The sequence below is a fragment of the Gastrolobium bilobum genome, unplaced genomic scaffold (assembly GCF_033153095.1).
Source record: "Gastrolobium bilobum isolate Gb01-03AN ecotype WA unplaced genomic scaffold, APGP_CSIRO_Gbil_v1 utg18084, whole genome shotgun sequence".
NCBI lineage: Eukaryota > Viridiplantae > Streptophyta > Magnoliopsida > Fabales > Fabaceae > Gastrolobium > Gastrolobium bilobum.
The window spans coordinates 13,026-38,430 of NW_026899800.1; the positions used below are offsets into that span (position 1 = coordinate 13,026).

Consider the following 25,405-nt stretch of genomic DNA (forward strand, 5'->3'; position numbering starts at 1 on the left):
TCGTTCAATAAAACCCAACTCGAAATACAAATTATTTGTTAATTATGAGAGGTAATCGAGTCAATTTAAATACTAGTGATTAAAAGTAGCTGTTTGAATCCCAAAATTAAAAATTCAATCCTTGAAGAAACACTCGAAGATATTTGCCCATCGTCATATTAGATCGAAATTGTGAAAATAATGTATATATCTCAATTGGTTGGATATAAAATTTTAATGTTTCCAATTCGATTAAAACTAACCTGACTCAATCACTGGAGCTCATACGTACAAGTCTAGAGCTTCTAATTTAAAACGGCAAGCAAGTTTTGTGTTTAATGCCCAATAACACCTTTTTTTAGTTTTGGAATATAAATCAACATAAAAATATTTTTACAGTTATTGCAAATAAGTTATCTACATTTACTATCAAAACGACGTCATTTTAGAATTGAAACATTAAAAAATTATAATTATAAAACTATAATACTAAGTGCTAATAATTTATTGGACTTACTGCAGATAATTTATATGTACGGCAGAAAAAACAAATTCATAAAATAATGTCGTTTTTACAATCTATAAAAAGTAAATAAAACCAATCCAATCGAATCCAACCCAAATTACACGCGCAAATTGGAAATCAAGATAGAGAAGATATTATCATAACCAGACAACAAACTAACCAATAAGGCAACGCAAAAAAGCAAAACCCCACTTAAAATAAGATCATAGGTGGTGAGGGGTAACAAGACTAGCATCCAAAATAGTTAAGAGTGTAATAACTGTGCAACAATTATGGAGGAGAAACAAGACAAATTTGAAAAATGTATTAATAAATAAAATTGAGGCCATGAGTGAGGGAGGAAAGCGAGGGAGAGGCACAAAACAACAATCTAACACCAACATAAAGTAAATTACCAAATATCATTATTTTTATTATGAGAAATGATTTTTTTACTCTAATATAAAAATAAAAAATATTAGTCCTCATCTTAGACGTTAATTTTTGTGTATATAGTGATTATAATTTGTTGAATTATATGTAATAACTAATTATTATTCCCTTAAATTATAACTATCAAATGTACGATTAAGATTGAGAGTAAAACTTATTATTACGACCATAAAAAAGATAGCTGCTCATCAAATGATAGTAGTTCAGTTTGTGTCAAGGAACTGAGCAAGGTGGAGTAAGAGCATATGTTCGATCCTCTCCAGTATCATCTTTAAGAGAGGATTTAATACCTTAATCCGGACCCGTCTCGAATCGGATTAGTCACGAAGCGATGAACGGATTGAAATATCTCAAAAAAACAAAAAACGAAAAACAAAAAAAAAGATAGCTCCCCAATTTATTATTATTGTTATTATTATTATATATATATAGGCAAAGAGCCTCAACCTCAAAGCCGAAAACAAAGGCCCTACCCTTTTCTTCACCTCTCAAAATCTCATATCTTTGTTGGTTGTGTTTTCAACCCCCACTCTTCCTTTTTCGTTTTTTCCCGTAGTAAAATGGACCCATCTGCAACAAAACCAGCTCAAATTCTCTCTTATTTCTAGCCACTTTATTCTCTTATTCATAGCCCCATAACAACTTTTTATGCAAAACAAACATATTCTTGTTTTGAGAAGGTGATTGAGAGGTGTTATTTCAACAAACATAAGAATTATATATATATACACAAATATATATACATTTTATTATATATGCAGATGAGGAGGAAGAGGATGCAATGGAGTGATCGAATCCTCATCATCACAACCCTTCTTTTGATTCCAATCATCATTGTTCATGGCATCAATGATGAGAAGGATGAGGATGAGGGTGTGAAGAAAATGAGCCTTGAACTTGTGCACAGGCATGATCATCGCGTTGTTGGTGGGGTGGATCAGCTTGAAGCAATGAAAGGGTTCATTTATAGGGACTTTCTTAGGCGCCAGAGGATGAACCAAAGATGGGGACTCAGAAGCAATGAAAGCCACCATAGAAGGAAGGATTGGGAAATGCTTCAATTCGAAATGCCAATGCATTCAGGAAGAGACTCTGGACTTGGTGAGTACTTTGTGCAAGTTCAAGTTGGAACACCGGGTCAGAAGTTCTGGCTTGTTGCAGACACAGGAAGCGAGTTTACATGGTTTAATTGTAGAGATAATAGGCCTTCAAGAAACCATCATGGTGGTGGTGGTGGTTCACATAAACACAAGGGAGGGTCAAGGACAAGGACAAGGACAAGGACAAGGACCAGGACAAAGACCAGAACAAGAACAAGGGTCAGGTCTAATAATCCTTGTAATGGGGTGTTTTGTCCTCAACGTTCTCATTCATTTCAAACTGTGACATGTTCTTCTCATAAGTGCAAGATTGATCTCAGTGACCTCTTTTCTCTTAGTTATTGTCCTAATGCTTCTGCTCCTTGCCTATATGATTTCAGGTTGGTAAAATGTTCTTACTTCTTTGTCTTTTTTTCTTTTTCTTTTTTCTTTTTTTTGGGGGGGGGGGGGGAGGGGTTAAAAAGTTTTGGTTTTGTTATTGATTTTAGTTTTTTTGCTTTGAATAAAATAATGGGGTTGTTCTGAAAGAAGAAAAGATTTGCAGAATGGGACAACAATTTTTCAGAAAAAGAGAGAGTAAGAAACAGAGTTTGTAACAAGCACTGTTGCCAATTTAAGTCCTTTCTATTTTCTTCTGGAAACAAGTGTTGCTAATGAATTGGGTGAGAGAGAGAGAGAGAGAGAGAGGAGAAATTAAAGGCTATCTTTTTGGACCTCAAATTTAGTTTCTCTTTTGTGGGCGAGAGAGATGACCAATTAAGGCGGTTGGGAGTAATATGTCCTTTTTGAAAAGAATATTAAGGAGTCCAGTTTCCATTTCAAAAACCAACCAGAACATTGAAAGAGGGTTGATTTTGATTTTTAATTTTGTTTTTTTTTCTTGTTCTAAATCTCCCAATAGATGTTCTCACATTTTGTTGGGTATGGTATGATTAAGCATTTCATGGCATGACTCTAGCCACAAGCCCATATTGTCAATGGATTGTTTGGTTTAAGGTTCAAGTGATCTATTTGTTGCACAAAACCAATTCCCCCCCCCCCCCCCCCCCCCCCCCCCCCCCCCCCCCCCCCCCCCCCCCCTTTTAAATTTCCACTTAGCATTATTCTATTAACTACACAACTTAAAGCCTTAAAGGCCCTTTAGAGTGGACTTGAAAGAACAGAAGATTTCTAGCCCTGCAAAGAATTTAAAGTTCTGAAAGAAGTGAGTGTATATTAATAATAAGCCTGTTTATGTCCTTCATAATAAAAGATCTATAATGTGCTTGGTCTTTAGGGTACTTATTAACAAAAAGGTACCTCTCATACACAGACACAAGCACAAAAGGTGTCATGCTCCTGCTGGTGACCCAGCAACCATTCTTTCCAGCATCCAACCATTGGTTATAAATGAGAATTAATGTTAGTAGGTGAGCATCACATGACCCACATTTCTGCATCCAAGTCTTGCGGGAACATAACCCTCTGGTCACACTCTCCCTCCAAATAGTACTTTTACCAAGTTCACCTAGAAAATCCCATCTACATAATTTTTCACATTAATTCTTCCAATCAAAACCAAACCCTCTTCAATTCTGATGAGTTTCTCTTTGACAAAACATGAATTTTATTTTGTCTACTATGTTCAATTATTGATTTTATTTATTTATTTATTTATTTTTTGTTTCTGATCTTATCCTTGACAGCTATGCTGATGGATCATCTGCAAAGGGATTCTTTGGCACTGACACTATCACAGTAGACATCACAAATGGAAAGAAGGGAAAACTGCATAATATGACAATTGGATGCACAAAATCAATGCTTAATGGTATAACCTTCAATGAAGAGACAGGTGGCATATTGGGTCTAGGCTATGCCAATGAGTCATTTGTTGATAAAGCAAGTCTAAAATACGGTGGAAAATTCTCCTATTGTCTAGTTGACCATTTGAGCCATAAAAACGTTTCTAGTTATCTAACTTTTGGTAGCCACAAAGCCAAATTGTTGAGTGAAATAAGAACAACAGAACTTGTTTTGGCTGCTCCATTCTATGGTGTGAATATTGTAGGAATCTCAGTTGGAAGACAAATGTTGAAAATCCCACCTCAGGTTTGGGATTTTGATGCACAAGGAGGCACTATAATTGACTCAGGAACAACCTTAACCACCCTAGTTGATGAAGCCTATGAGCCAGTGTTTGAGGCTTTGAGCAAGTCCCTATACAAAGTCAAGAAGGTTTCTGGGGATTTTGGAGTGTTGGATTATTGCTTTAGTGCTGAAGGGTTTGATGAGAGTGTGGTGCCAAGGTTAGTGTTTCATTTTGCTGGGGGTGCTAGGTTTGAACCACCAGTGAAAAGCTACATCATTGATGTAGCACCCCAAGTGAAATGCATTGGAATTATTGCTATAGAGGGAGGTGGTGCCTCTGTTATAGGCAATATTATGCAACAAAATCATCTCTGGGAATTTGACTTGGCTAAAAATATTCTGGGGTTTGCTCCTTCTACTTGCACCTAGTTATTCTTGTGGTCATTCATTTTCATTTTTATTTTTATTTTTATTTTTATTTTACTTTCTCCCTCATTATGTTGTGGAGACAAACAAGTTAGATTGTTGCTTGTTTTGTTCGAATATGGTCATATTATTCTTTCAGTTTTCTTTTCTTTTCTTTTCTTTTTTTCTCTTTTCAAATGCTTTGTAACATATTACGTGTAAACATGTATCATATGTCTAATTGAAGTTTTATGATGTTCATGATACGTGGCTGGAGACCACAGATTTCGTTGAAGGTACAATATATTGCATATTCACTACCCTCCTTTATCTCTTTTATTTAATTTTTTTTTTTTTTTTACTTTTTTGCAAAGTGAGGAGAAAAAAAAAAAAACTTTCAGTTTACGTTTAGGTAGTGAGAAATTACACACACACACAACATATATATATATATATATATAGCTTTTTTTTTATAGCAAAAGGCCTAGAAGAGTGAATTAGATTTTCGCAATAAACTAACTATGCATGCCAGTTGCCCAACAAGCATTGCTCCTAACTTTGAATAATAGAGAGATGTCACAATCAATCAAATGCTATTTTATGATTTCCGTTAAACGAATAAAAGTAACTGGCGTCTTCATCATTTATTATGTCATCGCAAAGTGTATGTGTTACTTTTTGTTTTTGTTTTTGTTTTTTTTTCGGGAAAGAATGACAAAGAGTATCCCTAAATAAAGGCATATGTTTTCTGTGTAACATGTTGGAGTCCTTATCTCTAAATCTAAAGCAGTATTTTTGTAATCTGGCCGATATTATATACAGAGCCGGAACGGCCTCCCCCAAAATTTGAAGAAAAAAATATATATATATATATATATAAAAAGAGTGCTTAAAGAATTGTTATCCTGATAAGATTATATGCAGAATTTATTGCAGAGTTTTAAAATAGTTTTAATTACAAAAGAGTGTGGGATTAGGATATTGCTAAATTGTTACATACTATTATAAGTTATCTGCAATTGCGATTTAAGAGATGGGTTATGTGTGAAGCCTCATTTATTAAGAACGGTGATTTTGGCGCGGGCTGCATAGGAAAACTAATAAGGGATTAGTTCATACTTTATCATCCAACTCTCACTCTTTATTTTGATTTTTTTTTTTATTATATCTTTCACTTTTCAATCAAAAAAAATATATTGATGGGAGGCAATATAACAAAAGTTAAATTTTCTTTTCTTTTCTTATTTATATTCTTTTATTTTTTAATGCATTTAAAATTTTCTTTAAAAAAAATTGGAGGCCCAAGCACTAAATATGTAGACATAAATAATATTTTATGTGTTGCCAGTGCCCCCTTATGTAAATTCTTGATTCCGCTATTTACCAAAAAAAAAAAAAAATCTTGATTCCGCAACTGATTATATATATATATATATATATATATATATATATATATATATATATAACAAACAGACAAGATTTAAACCGGTATAAGAACAATAAATCTCACGCTCAATTTTAATCATTGATTTCCTTCCATCAAACGATGATTAATTAATTGCATTATTTTCATTAATTAATTATTAAATTCCAATAAATTATAACCGTCAGATATCAAAAATCAACTTTTAAGATTGAGTGTAAGATTTATTATTCTTCTACCGGTGTAAAAAAATCTGTCCCACATATGTATATATATATATATATATATATATATATATATATATATATATATATATATATATCATTACTTCTATTATTTATTATAGGGTAAGGGATTTCTGTAGTGAATAGAGATAAGTTATCTCCAGTGAGCCCAAAATGACGTCGTTTTGGGGGCGAAAATCAAGGTATTTTTGTAATTATAATATATTACAGAGTTATATTAGTCTTTATCATTATAATTTTCTAATCTTATAATCCAAAACGACGTCGTTTTGAGCTCACTGGAGATAACTTTATCTCCGGTGACTGGAGAAATACTTTTCCCTTTATTATATATGTAAACTGTTAGATGTAAACAAATCAATTATTAAGATTTGGTATAAGATTTTTTATTTTTACATTAATACAAGAACAAATTGTCCCATATATATATATATATATATATATATATATATATATATATATATATATTGTTTTATAAGAGTTATGTTGTAGGAAAAGTGATTGTGTAATGTTATAGAGATTCGTTATGCGTGCCGTAGTTTTTTTTTTGCTCTAAAAAGTGTGGACCCCACAAAATGTTGTGTGTGTAGGAAATTTTTTGTGTCATGTGAAATGATAAATGCAAACCCCATATATATATATATATATATATATATATATATATATATATATATATATATATATATATATTTTGACTCTTGTGTAAGATTAATAAGTCTTATTTTCCACTTCAGATGTTAATTTCCATCTATCTAATAATTATAATTTGTTAAGTTATACTTGATTAATTAATTATTAATTTAAAATAAATTATAATTATAGAATGAACGAAAATCAACTGTAGATACTTGATATATATAGGGAATAAGACCTCTCTATCAAACAATTAAGAGATAAAACAATGATATTTTTTAATAATAGCACAACGATATTTTTTAATAAGGGCGAAAATCAATGTATGTGTAGAAAAGAAAAATATTCTCTACGACATAAGAGTATATTTTCCATAGTACAATCGGATTTTTTTATCAACGAAGCTCTCTCGATAAGAATACTTGTCACAAAACTCGACAATTAATAAGTCAATAACAAATCTCATCTATTTCGGAAAAAGTAAATTTACGTGTTGCTGATGGGTTGAGTTTTACGTCTAAATCTATTATGCACCGACATCGACACGGGATATGACATGACACGATACACCGACACGTTAATTTTAAAAAATGTCATATTTTAACACGTTGGGACACGTTTTGATATTAAATAAAAATTTTAATATATATAATATAATTTATATTTAATAATATAACATTTCATAATAAGTCATATAACCAATCAAATATTCAAATTTTATAATATAAATATAAACAAAAATAATTTTTCGTACTTTGTTAATTTTTCATGTCAAATTTCATAATAGAAAAAAATTAATTTATAAATTAATTTTTTGATATTTAGTTAATAAAATAAAATTAAGACTAAAAAAAAGTGTCGGAGCGTTGATCACGTGTCGAAAAAAGTTGACTGCATGTCAAAAAAACGTGTCGAAACGTATCGAAGAGTTGACCGCGTGTCCCAAAATGTTGACCTCGTGTCGGTGTCCGACACGCAAATTTTTTTAAAACTCGCGTGTGCATGCTTCAGAGGTCTAAATCATTTTATGTTATAATATACATCGTACATTACATAGAATCAAATAATGATTTTTTTACCATTATGTCCCTCATTAATTGAAAATTAATTAAATTTTCTCTATCCCAAAAAATTCCATCAATCTATTCCTGTTTGACCATTGATTGAAGATTTAATCGATTACCTCACGGACGTAATCGATTAAACATTTAAAAAAAAAGCTTTGACCATTGATCTTGCAAATTAATCGATTACATTAAAGTAGTGTAATCGATTAACTTGCGTCAGAAATATTTTTTTAAAACCCCCATTTGGCCTAGGAGTTATAAATTGTACCCTAATCGATTAACCCATACCCTAAGCCTTCTCCTCCGTGATTTTTGCCCAAAATCTTGTTGTAATCGTGTGGTGGATTCACAAGAAAACATCATTTGCTTATTCCTCTCACTTATTGGTATGTATTCTTCGGGTTTTTTTTTCAATTTTTGTTCGTTTCTTTTTCTGATTTATGAACCCTAGTTTGATCACAATGGTTTGGTTCAATTGGTTTTTCTGTTTTGCTTTGATTCTTCGGTTTGATGCATGTTTAGTTTAGGTTTTGATGAATGTATATGGTTTAGGGTTTAGGTTTCATAGGTTTTGTTTTTTTTTTAGTCGAATTTTAGTTCTGATTTTTTTATTATATTTGTTGATAAATTATCATATGTTTTGTAGGTTTTCGTTGTTATCATGGCTAGTCGTAAACGATCTTCGACTGCAGTTGGAAATGAAAGATGGACCAAGCAATGCCTAGATCGTCTTTCTTATTTGAGGACACGAGAGGCTGAGGGTGTAGACCTCCCATTTGGATATTTGCTTGATGGCAATGCCTCGCAGCATGCACAATTTATTACTGATCTTTTTAGGAGACCCATTATTGAGCCGAAGTCATTGGATTCAGCATTCTTTTCGTCGAAAGGATTTGATGAGGTCAGATTGTTGGAGGGGTCACATTTGAGAATGTTGGCTGAGATGTCATGTCTGTATTCAGAGGTTTTGGTGAGGGCCTTCTACCATAATCTCAGCTATATACAGGGTGAGCTGAGGTCCTGCATTTGCGGTGTGGACTGTGGACATAGTGATGACGGGTCCGACACGACTTCGATGCAAGTGATGTAGTGGAGTATGATGGATTGATGGGGAAATCAATGCCCCCAATCCTGGATATGTGCAGGGGGACATTGTAGAGGAGACCAAGAAGCATGATATCCCGCGTGGGCAGCATGTTATTTATACTGTGGAGCTGCTTGTTGTGGATGCCTGTATTCTACACTACATCATTACACACATATTGTCCCATGTGCTTTCAATCATGCAAGGGTGCTGAAGGGTGACTTTCCTCTTTTGTTTGCTATTTATCGCAACATATAGGTGAATTGAAGGCACTATATTTGCTGGCTTATGTATAAGGCCAAGCATAAGGGTGCACTTCCATATAGCTGCCTGGTTCAAAGAATATTGGAGCATTTTGATGTTCCCATCGAGATTGAGCATATGAAGACGCTCACTAGCTATATAGCTGCCTAGTTCAGAGGATATTGGAGCATAAGGGTGCACTTATTTGTATTTCTTATACAGCTGAATGCCATCAATTTGAAGTATGGGCTTACAGTATTTGAAGGCCTCAATGCACCGGTGAAATGTCCAAAAAAACTATGAAAGACGACCTTGTGAGTATAAATTCGACATTCGTCAAAACATTCATATGTATCAAGCTTAAAGATAGAACCCACATTACACTACATCATGTATGTCAGCCAATTGGGCAAGAACACATACATTTTGTCCCAATCACCAAATAACTTCACAATGCCCTTCGTTTCTGCCTTCCAAGCCTGCCTGTAGGTTATATTGTATTCATACAGACACTATATCCTCTTTTGTATTAGAATTGATTTTAAAGCTAAATCTTCCTTTAACATACCTATAAAAAATAAAGCAAGTTCTCAATATTGTCAATAAATATTTTTCACTAAATAAATAACATAAAGAAACCATATGTAACTGCACATCATACAAAACATACTCATAATGGCTAAACATATAACCTTTGAATCCAGCTATCTATGATCCCGGGCAAGACCCTAGTCCAAGTATGTGTGATTTTTACCCCACTTACGAACCACACATTTAGTTCCATTCTTGGGCATGATTGCCCTTACATACCAAGGACAACTGCCAGCATGGTTTTGGCACTTCATCATAAATCTATGCTCATCGCTTTTTGCAACTACAACTGTACGATGACCCTTCATACAATGTAATTTCATGGCATGTTGCATTTCTGATTTGGAACCAAACTTCTGTTGCACATCTAATGGATTCCTCAATTGTCAACCACCGTGCAAGTCATCGTCACCATACAATATCTTCATCTCTTCATTAGGGTGCGCCCAATTAATGAAGAAATAATGTTGGCTTTCATTCCAAAATAGCTCAATCTCTGGCCCTACATCTAAAGCATGATACTTTTTTCAGAAGCAATAACAACACAAATATGAAATGTTAAATAAAAATTAAAATTTACTAACTTACCATTGCTAACTGGATCAACATAAAGTGGTGATATTACCACAGAACTCAGGTTTACTGAGTTCGTGTCAGCATCAAAATCACCCTTCATGTCAGTATCTGAGGTGTCACCTAGCGAAATGAATAACACTCTCTGGTTCTCCCTCCTTATCCTTGTCCATATCCTCCTCCTGATCTCTTTCCCCCTATGTTATATGACTTAACACTTGTGCAGGTGCAGATAAACCGACAACTCTGTCTTCTTGACCAAAATACTGCGGAGTTCTTGTATGCATGGGTAAAGATGAAGACTAACCAAAATCAACTTCAACATATATCTCAATAAAAAATTTTAATTTTCGGTCAGCAAATGCATCTATGACACTCTCCACATCTTCATCATCATATATATCGTTACTAATGTAGTATATAATATCCTTACCAACTATAGTCTCTATCTTGGTTATCAATCGATGAATGAATTGGCTGCCTTGTAGCTCCAATTTTTGGTGGATTCTCCCCTTGAGCTCATTGTACGTAGTGCTCAGTTTAATTTTCATAATTTTCATTTTTCTTCAAGTTGGACACCATTGGGACCTTCAAAATGTCCCCATTGTGGTAGATAAGTGTAATATAGGCGTTTAAACTTGAGTTCATCTTTCACACGAAATTGGGACTAGGGTTTTCTTTGGGTTTAGATTTTATCAACAAAAAAAATGGAATATATAAGTGTGATGACAATGATTTCACAATGTGATGACAATAATTTCACAAGATTAAGGCTTTAGAGATAATGGGATGAAATAAAATCTTGATGGGTTAGAATAGAGATAAGAATCAAGAGAGATTTTGGTGTAAAAAATGGGTATAAGTGAAATGAGACCGAGACACATTGATATATGATTTTTGGCGCAAATTAACCAATTACACTACTGTAATATAATCGGTTAACTTGCGGGATCAACAATCAAAGCTTTTTTTTTAATGTTTAATCGATTACGCCCGTGATGATTAAACCTTCAGGCAACGGTCAAACATGGATAGATTGGTAGAATATTTTGGGCCAAGGATAAATAGATTATTTTTTAATTAATGAGGGGCACAATGGTCAAAATGCCAACAAACAATTAAGACAAAAAATGCAACGATATTTTCTTTTATAATAGCACAATCAGATTTCGATATAGAAGATTTCATCAACTGAAATTAACAGAAACCTTCTTTCTTTCTTTTTGGTGATAAACATAAACCTTCTTTATCAACAAATATTTGTCGATATGAATACTTGTCACAAAATTGGATAATAACAAATCACATCTATATCGAAAATATTAAATTTAAGTGGTGCTAAGAGATAATTTTTACGTCTAAATCAATTGATATATAATATAGAGTTTACACCGGTGTAAGTTACACTATTAATCTTGTCCGTTAATATCACTTATATCTAAGGGTTCAAATTTTTTAGTAATGTGAGTGATTAGATACAAGTGGATCAATGGTCAAGATTGAGTGTAAGACTTCTAACTCTTACACTGGTGTAAGAATATCCTGCCCCATATATATATATATATATAGGTAGGATCCTTTGACACCGGTGTCAAATTTTAAATTTGACACCTCATCTGAGAGCCGTTAGATCAAAAAAGATCAATGGTGTCACATGCTTACAAATCAGAGTCGTGGATCTTTTTTGATCTAACGGCTCTCAGATGAGGTGTCAAATTTAAAATTTGACACCGGTGTCAAAGGATCCTACCTCATATATATATATATATATATATATATATATATATATATATATATATATATATATATATGGGGTATGATCAACTTACACCGGTGTAAGAATAATAAAACTTACACTAAATCTTAACCGTTGATTTCCGTACATCCAATGGTTGAGATTTATTGAGAATTAATTTATGAGTGAGACCTAATAAATCTTAACCGTTAGATGTAGAAAATCAATGGTTAAGATTTATTATTGTTACACCGGTGTAAGATGATCCTGCTTATATATATATATATATATATATATATATATATATATATATATATAGTGTTTTATAAGAGTTATGTTGTATGAAAAGTGATTGTGTAATGTTATAGAGATTCGTTTTGCGTGCCACAATTTTTTTTTTGCTTCAAAAAGTGCGGGCCCACAAAATTTGTGTGTGTAAAAAAAAATTTTGTGTCATGTGACATGATAGATACAAACCCTCCATATATATATATATATATATATATATATATATATATATATATATATATATATATATATATAGAGTGATAAAATATAATATAGATCAACGGAAACCCTCCTTATCAATAACACGGGGGAGCTTGTTGAATGATCAAATATGTCTCTTAACTCATTTGCTTTTCGTTTTAACAAAGTCATATTTTGAAATTCAGTATACACTATATGGAGACAGAAGAATTAATGTTCATGAAGTGGCAAAACAAGCGGCCAAGCATGGGAACAATTTTCTTTGATCTTATTTTGACATCATCATCTCATTTGAAAAATCGTAATCATTCAATTAGAGATGAACGGTTAATAATTAAAGTAATCATTTTATTTTTTCTATTTTACGAATATCATCATTAAAATTGTGATGGTAAATTATGAAGGATAATTGTATTCTCATGTGAGAGCAAAAAAAATTTTGTCTCCTGCACACTTAACTTCAAGTGAGGCCCAATAAGAAAGAAAATAAAAAAATAAGAAAATAAAAAAATAAATGACACAAAAATCGATGTATAAGTAGAAGATACGAAATTTTTTCTTTTGCATAAGACTAGCATTGCCCAATTATGAATAAATGATTCAAATTTTCTACCTAACATATATATATATATATATATATATATATATATATATAAGGTTTGTATTTATTATTTAACATAACACAACAAAGTTTCCTACACACATAACATTTTGTGGGGCCCACACTTTTTGAAACAAAAAAAGTATGACACGCAAAACGAATATCTATAATATTACACAATCACTTTTCCTACAACATAACTCATAAAACCCTCTATATATATATATATATATATATATATATATATATATATATATATATATATATATATATGAGTTTAGTATATGTCATTTAAAAGGACACAAGTTGTGTCCTTTTAATGACTTACACAAAGTATGAGCGATCACACTTTGTGTAAATCTGAAAAGTTATTTTTTTTCACTTTACACGTCAGCGATATGACTGGAGAGAGAAAAAAAAATAACTTTTTAGATTTACACAAAGTATGACCGGTCATACTTTGTGTAAATCACCTAAAAGGACACAACTTGTGTCCTTTTAAATGATACTTCTTTTCCCTATATACAATGGCGGACCTATATGTGTGCAAGTGTACACACAAATTTTTTGAATAAAAAAAAGAATAAAATATATTTTGGATCATCAATAAAAATTACAGGACCCAATTTAATCCCTTAAAAAAAATCATCTTGTGATATCTCTAAATTTCAAAATAGACCAATGTTAGTTCTTTTGAAGGATTAATGTGGATCTTTTTGAATTTCAGATGGACCACGATTTTGATTATCTGGGTCTATTTTTGAATTCAGAGAGACCACGAGTTGACTTTTTTCTTCTTCTAAGGGATTAAATTGGGGCATGTAATTTTTGTTGAGGAGCCAAAATATTCTATTATAACAGTTTAGTTGACTCTTGATTACTCTTTTATATGTTAAGTTAAAGTTTTTTTTCTGTTTATATTCTTTTGTATTTTAATATATTTTAAAAAAATTTCCTTTATTCTTTTATTCAAAGTGTGCAGACATAAATAAAATTTTCTAGGTCCGCTATTGCCTATATATATATATATATATATATATATATATATATATATATATATAGGGTTCATCTAATCTCATGTTGTATGAGAGAAGATCTCTCATGTTGTAGACACACTTGTGGTAAGACCCGTCATTTAAAAAAAAAGAGTATCACGGTTTTCGATAGATCTATTGGAGATAAAACTACTCTTATGTTGCGTAAGAGTAATTTTCCCATATATATATATATATATATATATATATATATATATATATATATATATGAGTTTTACTTTTCTCTAACCACTTGACGTCTAGCAAATAAATTCGGGGAAACATAACCACACAAAAATTGGTGAAAGCATGAAATACAGGAAATAATAAACAATCAATGGTGAAAGATTTATATAGGAAAAAGTATTTCTACAATCACTTTAGATAACATTATCTACAACTATCCTTTTTAACTAAGTTTGACCAGTAAGTCATAATTATAAGTTCTTCTTTTCTCTCTCCTCAAATATTGTCAGCTGACATGGCTGAGAGAGAAAATACAATTTTTATGTCTTACTGGCCAGACTTAGTTAAAAAGGGTTAACTGGAAACAACCTTATCTAATATGGCTATAGAAATATTTAACCTATATATACGTATGTGTGTGTGTGGGGGGGGGGGGGGAGGGAGGGGTGGATAAGTAATTCTACTTATCTTTTATTCATGTCTACCAATCTCCAACTCCGTTAGATGAGAATCTCAACTAACTTTTACCATTTATCTCTTCTCTTGATATTATGATCTAACAGTGTTGGAGATTAGTAAGCAAAGAGGACATAAAAAACAAGAGGTAAAATAACTTATCTCTATATATATAGGGGTTGTTTTTCTCCAATTGCAAGAGAAAAATGCCCCTTCTTTCTGACCCATAAAAAATTATGCCCAATTCTTTCTTTTTCCTTCAAAGGGGTGGGTCCCACCATTTTTGTCTTTACAGCAGGAGACAAAATGTCTCATGTTGCAAGAGAATCAATATCGCATATATATATATATATAAGGACGGTTATACTTACAATCTATTTTCGTTTACAATCTCTTACAACCATATCTTAACCGTTAATTTCTGTCAATCAACGGTTATCATTTATTGCAAATTAATAATTAATTAATGAGTTTGATTTGCGAAAATAATAATCATTGATTGGAGAAAATCAATGATTAAGATATGGTTGTAAAAAGTTGTAAACGAAAATAGGTTGTAAGTATAACCTTCCTATATATATATATATATATATATATATATATATATATATATATATATATATATATATATATATATATATATATATAATCGTTTGACATCAAATTCTAACCGTTGATTTCCGCAAATCAGTGATTATCATTTATTGAGAATCAAACTTATTAATTAATTATTAATTCACAATAAATGATAACCGTTTATTGGCGAAAATCAACGGTTAGAATTTGGTGTCAAATTTTAAAGTTTGAGACCGGCATAAAAATATCAGGCCCCAATATGATAGGATCCCTTGACACCGGGTCAAATTTTTTAATTTGACACCAAATTCTAACCGTTAATTTCCGTCAATCAACGATTATAATTTATTGTGAATTACTAATTAATTATTAAATTTAATCAATAAATTATAATTGTTGATTGACGAAAATCAACGTTACAATCTGATGTTAAACTAAAAAATTTACACAGATATCAAAGGATCATGCGCCTATATATGGTAAGATCTTTTGACTTCATATTAAAATATAGAAGTCTTATTCTTTATCTCATTCCATTGATTTTTATCCATATGACAATTGTAATTTTTTTATTTTAATAAATATAACTCAATAAATTATAATTATATAAAAATCAATGCCTAAAATTACGTCTAACACTTCTTAATCTTGGAATAAAAAAATCCTATATACATATATCCAAGTTTGCACACTAGAGTCATTGACGTGCACGCCTATCCTAAGAAGAGGAACCCATATAATACAGTTGATGCTAATTAAATTGTCATAAGACATTAAGAAAATCATTTAAATAAAGTTAAAACGTAGTTAATTGACACGTACCGTTCATTTTAGATCATGTTTGACAACTAAGACAATATAGATATAAATATCTTCGAAAAGATCTGAGTAATCAATCATCAGGTGACAAATTATCCGTAGCAGTTAACAGTTTGGAGTTTGTGCTATAGATGACAAATTGACAACGAACACATGACAATCTTTCTTCTGCCTTTTCACTTTATTTAACTTACCTTTTTTCTTCTTTTTTTCCTCTGAAGAAATGAAACCTAATCATCAAGTGGAATGTTTGGAGCCTGTGATCGCCTAATAAGATAAAAATAAGGGCTTCAACTAATACAGGTATCGTATAAGGTGGACCGTCCACCCTGTCCCTGTGGTTTATCCGTTAGATATGAAATGAAAAATGATGGATGGCTTAGATCACAAGATTGGTTACCTATTGAATAGGTAAATGAAAAAAAAATTGATCTATAACCATTGATTCAAGTAGTAGGAAGGTTGTTCTTCTTAACCAAAAGTCTGGAGTTTGAGTCTTAAAACATAGAGAAAATGTCTTTGGAGAACTATTCAAAAAATTGATATTTATAAATTGGATTCACTTTTTCTGCAGTTACTGCAGAAAAGTTATCTGCAGTAAGCTCAATACGACGTCGTTTTGAGGCGAAAATTATGGTATTTTTATAATTTTAATTTATTTCAAGATTATATAGTCTTTATATTTATAATTTTTTAAGATTTCAATACCAAAACAACGTCATTTTAGGAATAAATACAGATAACTTATCTGCATTAATTGCAGAAACATTTTTTCCTTAAAAATTCATCCATAAAAACAAAAGTGGCCATTGTATTTTATTATTGGGATTAATTTCTCTCTTGCAATGGAAGACAAAGTTATCTACTAAAATTTCAAAATTACATTATTTTGTGGTTTGTAAAAAAAAAGGTATTTTAAAAAATTTAGTTCCCTCTTATATAATAAATTCTACTAAAATACTCAGCATTTTTTCCCAATTCCCAAAACTAAGAAATTTCGAGGTTTCAAGAGATACTTTTATCTCTTGTTGTTGGAAAAATGTTAATCTCATTATTATTTATTATTTATGCATTTTTAGTTATTTTTTTTCTACCATTCTTGTATTGGAAGTATTTAAACACTTGACAACCCATTTATCATATTCATGTTATTTACCCGAATATGTGTTGGAATTGTAACCTTGCACAATATATGGCTAGTGTTGTCGTCGTGTAAGATCAATGATTCAATTATATATTTAACCTTTACAAATGTATGCTAATTAAGACAGTCTTTGATAGTGATGGGTTCACTGGCAAAGATCTTGAATTTGCAAGAGATGTGGGTTCCCTCGGGGCAAATTAAGGTGGAGCAGTTTACATGTTCTGGGTTTGCTTGCAATTTTAATAAATTTCGACCACCCAAGTGCTAGAATAACAAACTAAGCAAAAGAAAGAAAAAAATATATAGAAGCCCCTAAATTAGTGCAGCATTGGAGCACTTATCGGTCCAGCCTAGTATACCCCGTTTGTTTTAGATTTTGTTTTCTAATACCAACCAGTATTTGAAGTTCTAGAGTAATTCGGCTTTGGGTTTATACTTTTTGTTCCACCTATTTGATGAATTACAACTCTCAATAGTTGAACACATTATTTTTTGAGCAGGTTAAATCCTAAAGTCTAATTAAGTGGCTACTGAACTAACAACCCTTGAGTGTTTTAGATTTTGTTCAACACAGTAGATAGTGACATGAGGGGAGATGATTTTTTTTTTTTTTTCTCCTTTAAAATATCGCATGCGCCGAGTTATGATGGTGAAAATATATACGAACAGTCCTGTGTTAATTTTTTTTTTAAAGTAACAATATCTATATTATGTAAAATATATATGTTTCGATTTATATAATCTTTATTCATTTGAGTTTGGTTTTAATTTTTTTTTGGATGAGTCTTTTTTTTTCTTGTTCATTTAGCTTTAACTTTCCAATAAACCAATACTTTAATAAAAAAAATATAGGGTCTAATAACTTATCAGTCGGGACCACTTAAATGAACAAAAATATAAGGATATATATATATAAAGTTATCTACAAAATTGTTGTTGGACTTGGAGTATATTGGAAAATAAGGAAGTGCTCATGGTCGGCAAAAAGAAGGAAATTTTCTATGGTCAACAGATCAATGTGGCACACATTCAATATGGATCTCTGATTTTCCTGCCTATAAAATCCCACGTGATGCATTTTCTGATGATTCTTTCAAATTCGTTTCACAACTCTTACATAAGAAGCCTGGACTTGGAATGCAAGCAACATTAATCAACCAAATCTTCACTGAGGAAACTGCAAAGGAAAATATCTCTTTTCTTATTTGTGAAGGTGACAATAGGATTGAGTATTATTCAATGATACGGGGAATCTAAAACTCTTTTGCAAGAAATACTTCAATCAATTGGTCAAATGATAAATCACAATAAGTGAATTAATATTATATTTCAATCCAAAATATTAAGACAATTAGACAGTGTCTTTCTCAGCTATATTATTCTCTTTTGCTTCATTTCTAACCAATATGGACTTCTCACTCACACTTAGAATTTCATTTCCTACATTCTCCCCTTCGGCAACTTTTGTGGAAGCTTCTCTAAATATTGTAATTTGTTGATGTATCAAGGCTACAGTTGATGTCTTATTTTTAGGAGTTAGTTAGTTGTTCTTCTTTTTTTATTTGGTCAGCCTTATTTTAGGAGTGTTTAATTGCATTTTAATTTTTTAACTGTTATGCTGGTTTGTTGCTGATTTTGTGGACCAAGAAATGAACTAGTTAGTGGGCAACATATGAAATAGCTTAGTTTGTATTTAAGTTTGTTTCAGCCTTCATAATAAAATGAGCCGTTGCAAAATATAGCTTCTGTTGTCAAAAAAAATTCTTCAAAGAACAACATTGGTATCAAGAGCCTTCTTGATCTTAAAGGGTTGTGAGTGACTTATGAAATTAATGGACGGAGGATCGAGTGGTTTTTCAGCAATGGCTCCACCAGCATTTGAAAGAGAAAATTATCAAGCCTGGGCAGTGAGAATGCAAGCCTATCTAGAGGGTTGTGATTTTTTAGAAGTTGTAGAAGAAGATTATGAAGTTGCTCCCCTTCCTGAAAATCCAACCATCAATCAGATCAAGTTTCACAATGAGAGGATAACAAGGAAAGCAAAGGCAAAGTCTTGTTTATATAGTGTTGTCTCACCTGCCATTTTCAGCAGAACTATGGCTTGTGAATCAGCCAAAGCTATTTGGGACTTCCTCAAAGCTGAGTATCAAGGGGATGAGAGGATCAGAAGCATGAAGGGGTTGAATCTGATCACAGAATTTGAGAGACTGCAGATGAAGGAGTCTAAGACAATTAAGGAGTATTATGATAAGTTGATAAGTATTGCAAATCAAGCAAGAATTCTAAGCATTGACCTCTCTAATAATAGGCTAGTGCAAAAGATTCTTGTTTCCTTGCCTGAAAGGTTTGAGTCAACTATTACCTTTTTGGAGAATATCAAGGATTTTCTCATATCAAGTTGGTATAATTGCTAAGTGCTCTGCAAGCACAAGAGCAGAGAAGGTTAATGAGGCTTGAAGGAAGTACAGAAGGAGGTTTGAAGGCCAAAGAACAGCATAATGTAGGATGAAAAGCCAAGAATTGGAAATGGGAGAAAGGAGATGGCAGTAGTGGTTCAGAAGCTGCTACAAGAGAGAACAGTTCAGTCAACTCCAAGAACAATTGGGAAAGTATTCCTCATGTAAGCACTATGGAAACAGAATCATCCACACTTCAGGTTTTGGAAGAGGCCAGATATAAAATGCAGAAAATGTCATAGGCTTGGACACATTGAGAAGTTCTACAAAGAAAAGGGAGATCAGAAGTCCAGCATGAGGAAGATCAAATGTTTGTTGCATCTTGTTTCTCTTCTAGTACTCCATGTGACAGTTGGCTTGTTGATAGTGGTTGCACAAACTACATGACAAGTGATAAAAAGCTATTTATAGACCTTGACAAGTCATTGAAGTCAAGAGTGAGAATTGAAAATGGGGAGTACCTAGAAGTGAAAGGTAAAGGGCTTGTAGCAATAGAGAGTTATGCTGGAATTAAGCTGGTTTCAGGTGTGATGTATATGCCTGATATTTGTCAGAATTTTCTAAGTGTAGGGAAATTGGTAGAAAAGGGATTTAAAGTCACATTTGAAGAGGGGAAGTGTTTGATCTTTGACCATTGTGGTCAAGAGCTGTTCAGCAAAAAGATGCAACATAAGAATTTTTCTCTAGATCTTCTTGAGAATGAGCATGTGGCATTCAAGTTTCAGGCTAAAGATTCAGAGATATGGCACAAAAGGCTGGGACATTTTCATTACAAAGGCTTGCTATTCATGCAAAAGAATGAAATGGAAAATGGGATACTAATCCTGGAGGAGCATATCACAAGGTTCAAAGCTTGTTTGTAGGCAAGCAAACAAGACTTCCTTTCAAATAATCCACTTGGAGAGCTACAAAGAAGCTGCAGTTGATTCATAAAGATCTTTATGGTCCTCACGTGAATCCTTCATTAAATGGAAGCATGTATTTTCTTATTTTCATTGATGATTATACCACAATGTGTTGGATTTACTTCTTAAAGAAAAATTTAGAAGTTGCTAAGGTATTTATGAAGTTTAAGAGATGGGTTGAGACCTGAAGTGGCTGCAAAATTAAGGTCATCAGATCTGATAATGAAATAGAATACACTTCACAAAGGTTTCTCTTTCTGTGAAGAAGCTGGAATTGAGCATCAACTTACTGCTCCTTATCCTCCACAGCAAAATAGAGTTAGTGAGAGAAAGAATAGAACCATTATGGATATGACTAGGTGTCTACTGCATGAGAAGAATCTACTAAAAGAATTTTGGGCAGAAACAGCAAACACAACAATTTTTCTGTTGAATAGACTGCATACAAGGGTGTTGGGTGGTATGCTGATGGTGGAAAAATATAAGTTCTGATGGGGAACGTTCCTCTGTTCTATATTGGTGATAGAACACAGATTCGTTCCCTTACTTCCAACCTAAGTTCGCAAGTGCACGCATCAAGTAATAATGGGTGTATTAAGGCCCAGATTATCGTTCCCACGAGGATAGAACTCTAAATATTGTCTTATACTATTTTATAAAGAATGAAAATGAGAAGAAAATTTAGTGAATGAACTGTCTGGTCAAACGTTCCCTACTGTCTTGACAACGTTCCTCAGGAACAGTAAGTTCAATCTGATGGCAAACAATTGCTCGTTGCGTTATATATGTGATCCTTCCTGTTTAGAAGAAGGTGAGATAATAATCATTGGAGATTTGGTAGATACAAGATTAAATAAAGTAAAAATAATAAAACAGTAATAACTATAATTAAGAGACAACAAGTGGATGGTTTTAAAAACAATTTAACAGAACGAACGAATTCACTGCTCCATTCTTAAATAGTTATTTCCTCTACTCAAGACTTAGCACTTTTTGGCTTTGTCCCAGTTTCTTATCTGCCAACTCCGATTCCTCAGCTCATGGACTAGATGGCTCACAAGTTTCCATATTCCTATGGCTCCCTTGATTCTAACAGGTACTCAGTACAGAACCTTAAAGTGGACGAAGCGGCCCCTTATTCCTAAGGTGACCAATAGTGTTTTTGCCATGACATTACCTGCCCCCAATGGCTAAGCTGTCTGAAATCCCTTCCTTATGGAAATTCCTTTCTAAGTATGTGTTCAATTTCCATTGATACACAATGAATATAGCTTACTTAGCCAAAGAAATACAAAAAAGCTTCAGTCAAGAGTTTCGAAAATAATTCTTTAAGAGTGTTGCAGTTTATCCGTTCCACAGATAGTTCAGCCCATGGCTGATATTTTAAACATAATTATTCTAAACTGAAGTCCCATAGACCCGAGATTCAGCTCAGAGAAAACGAACAGAACGAAAAGAAGAAACACTTATATTAAATTGAAAGACAGTTTACATCGAAACATAAAAATGAAGAGGGTGGTTTGATGCTCGTGAGGAGTCTTAAGAGATGATACAGAACAGAGAAGAAGGGTTGTCACTTAACTAAAGTTACAGTTATATAAAACTAAACTACTAACTACTACTAGGTGATCTCTTCTTTTAGGACTTCAATCCCTCCAGAATTCGATGATGTTTTTGTGTTTGAGACGTCCTATTTATAGGCAGAAGAGGTATGGCAGTCTTGTAAATCCTTTGGAGCTGGTTTCTTGAATGAAGGGACGGGGCAGTGGCAACAGTGTTTAGAAGCTTTACAAATTGCTTGATGGGACAGTATTTGTTGATGATTAGTCGTTTTCTGCAATCCCCCCCATGCCTTGCTTTCTTCTTGGCCAATGAGGACTCTTGATTCTCTGCTCTTCACGTTTCCTGGTGCTTAAGTGGTGCACTGCCTTTGCTTTTAGAAGACTTCGTTTCAACGTTTCCTGCAAAAGGGACAGAGGCATTAAATGAGTGGAGCAGGTGCATTAAATGCTTCTCAGTCCATTCCCCTTTTAATATATTTTAAAGAAATACATCACCATACGTTTCCCCACTGTGTTTTTATCACAAATATGCAAAACAATTGATTTTCATGCTGAAGTTGCTCATCAAAAGAGGGAACGTAAGGTATTTTGCCATCAAAATGGGCTTAGATGGGAACGAATTTACGTCCCATCAAACACCCCAAAACTAAACTGTTGGTTGTCCTCAAACAACTCAGAAATATTGTATTGGGCTGCCCAATTTCAAAGAATAGCTCAACAGAAAGAAACTTGAGCCAGTGGGCAATCATAAACTTTTCAAAAAATGAGCTACTCTCCATAGGTGACAAATAAGAAGAATTTGTTCCAAGGTAAGTGAAAGTTGCTGATCTTTTGTCTCACTATCACTCAGGGTTGGTGTTTGCTCTGTCCATTCCTGAATGTGATTCTTCAGAACTTGCTTTTCTGCTGCTTTCTTATGAAGTGCATATGTCTTCCCTTCCAAGGATCTTTTGAGAGGAGGGTTTATGGAAGTGTGGTAGAATGGTGGTCATAATCATGGGGCCAAGGAATGTTTACAATTGTGTTTTTGAACTGGACTTTTTCTGTTTGGGGGAACACCTTTCCTTTTTGTACCTTTTCTTCCCTTGAAGAGAGATTTTCTGGTATTTTCGTCTAAATTCTTTTGAATGGTTGTTCCATTTTTCTTTGTTTTCCTTTTTATGTCCTCTTTGTTCATTTCTGGGTTCGTTCCTTGTCCTTTTGGTTGACCTGGTGATGTGTTGGTGACTGTGAATGGAATGGAAGTGTTTATTTGGTTTATCCTTGTTAGTGAAATCCATCATCCAGGCAAGTTTAGAAGTTTCATTGTGGTTACATCTCAGGAACACTCTCATAAGTAAGTGTTTGGCTTTTTTTCGTTCCTTACCAGCTTAGTTCACACATATCAGCTTCCTTCAAAAATCTGAAGATTAAATTCCCTGCAGTTTTCCTATTTCAAGCACTCAGAGAAAGAATAAGAATGAGTAATCAGTGACTTTGTGTTTCATGTATGTTGGTTAAAAAAAATTGTTAAGCCGTAATACTTATAACTGAAATGTATGTACCAAGCAGTTTGATCAAAAAGCTTTTTCATTGCAAAAAAAGTTAATATTTACAAGGAAACAGAAAGGGAAATAAAATAAACAATACTGGAAATAAACTAGAATTTAACAATTAGAAGGGTTTTCTCCTTTTCACTAGGGACGTTTGATGTCCTTCTGAGCACCTCCAGCTTCTTTGGCTTCATCAACTTCCTCTTGTGTGAGGGGTCTCCTCCTGAGTTGATCTCTCAATCTTAATATTTCACCTGCAGGTAGCCATTTCTCAGCATCCTTCAGTAGATCACTGATTATGGCAACAAGGTAATTGATGGTGGACCTCATCATTGTTCTGCCAGTGCGAAAGTGGATAATCTGCCCTTCAACATCCAACAGCCTCATTTCCAACTCATAAATTCTCCCCTCCAAACATGTTCCAAAGGCTTTGAGTGCTTCTTTGGTTTCTTTCCTTTCTTTAGAGTGCTTGAGGAGGAGCTTATTAAGCAGGAGTTCAGCTTTGTGGTTATGCAGCGAGTTGGAGAGTATTAGGGAGTCAGAAGCTCTTCTGATTTCTCCCTTGACAGCTTGGAGTGTTGATGCATAGGAGGCAGCACTGGTGTCTTGGATGGTTGTCCTAATGGTGCTGAGTTGCTATTCTCTCTCTTCTTTCTGCTGTTCCTGAAATGTGTTGAAGGAAGAGGAGAGTTGACCCAATCTGTCCCTTAGAGCCTTCAGCTCTTCATTGGTGCTTGTCATATCAGTTTGAGGAACAGATTGTTTAGCTGGTAGCAGCTTTTCTATTCTCTTCCCCACCATCTCAAAATTTTCAGCAATCCCAATTTGGGACTTCTTTTTAGTTAAGAGGGGGATTGCTGTAACAGGAGAGGAAGTGGTCTGTTTGCTATGTTGGTTGCTGCTAACAACAGGAGGTGCAACAGGTGTTGGTCTGGGCTCATCCTCTAGCGGTCTAGATGATGAGGGAATTATTTCAGTGGGTTCCTCCATCAGTGGAGGAACTGCCATCCCTTCTTCCTCTACTAGAGCTCTAGCTAGAGCCTCGTCCCCAGTGGTGTCAGGATGGTTAACAGGATACAAGAAGAGGCCTCCCAGACTGATTTGTCTGGGAACAGATGGCTTTTTCTTCTTTTTAGGGGATTCCACAAGAATCCCCTTTCCTTTGTTATTTTTCTTTAGTGGCTGAGCTTCTTGCTCAGCCATTGATGTTTCTGCAGCAAGTGTTGCTTCCTTTTCTATTCTCTCCTCTCCTTGTTATTGCATAGGAGAGGGCTGTGGTGTGATAGGTGTTGGTGGAGAGTGAGCAGGTGGTGGGGACGGAACGTCAGAGAATTTAGTGGCAGAGCTGCTTCGGGACGTCTCCTTAGCAGCTAGTTTGGGTACTGACGTTTTGCCAGCCTTCAGCCTTTTTGCTAAAGGCTCATTGTCATCACTCTCTTCCTCTTTGTCAAAGAGGGTGATGGGTTTCTTAGAGGATGCTCCCTCTGCCTTCTTGGTGCTGCTGAAGGTTCATGGTCAAGGCTGGCCACAGGAGTTACT

The 25,405-nt window shown here is 33.4% G+C and overlaps 1 protein-coding gene across 1 annotated transcript; it reads left to right on the forward strand.

Annotated features, from left to right (window-relative positions):
• Positions 1–1,698: 1,698 nt before the first annotated feature.
• On the forward strand, positions 1,699–4,536 carry LOC133293610 (aspartic proteinase NANA, chloroplast). The gene is made up of 2 exons (XM_061492201.1): positions 1,699–2,417; positions 3,723–4,536. The coding sequence occupies exons 1-2, from the start codon at positions 1,699–1,701 to the stop codon at positions 4,534–4,536; spliced, it is 1,533 nt and encodes a 510-aa protein (XP_061348185.1).
• Positions 4,537–25,405: the final 20,869 nt, after the last annotated feature.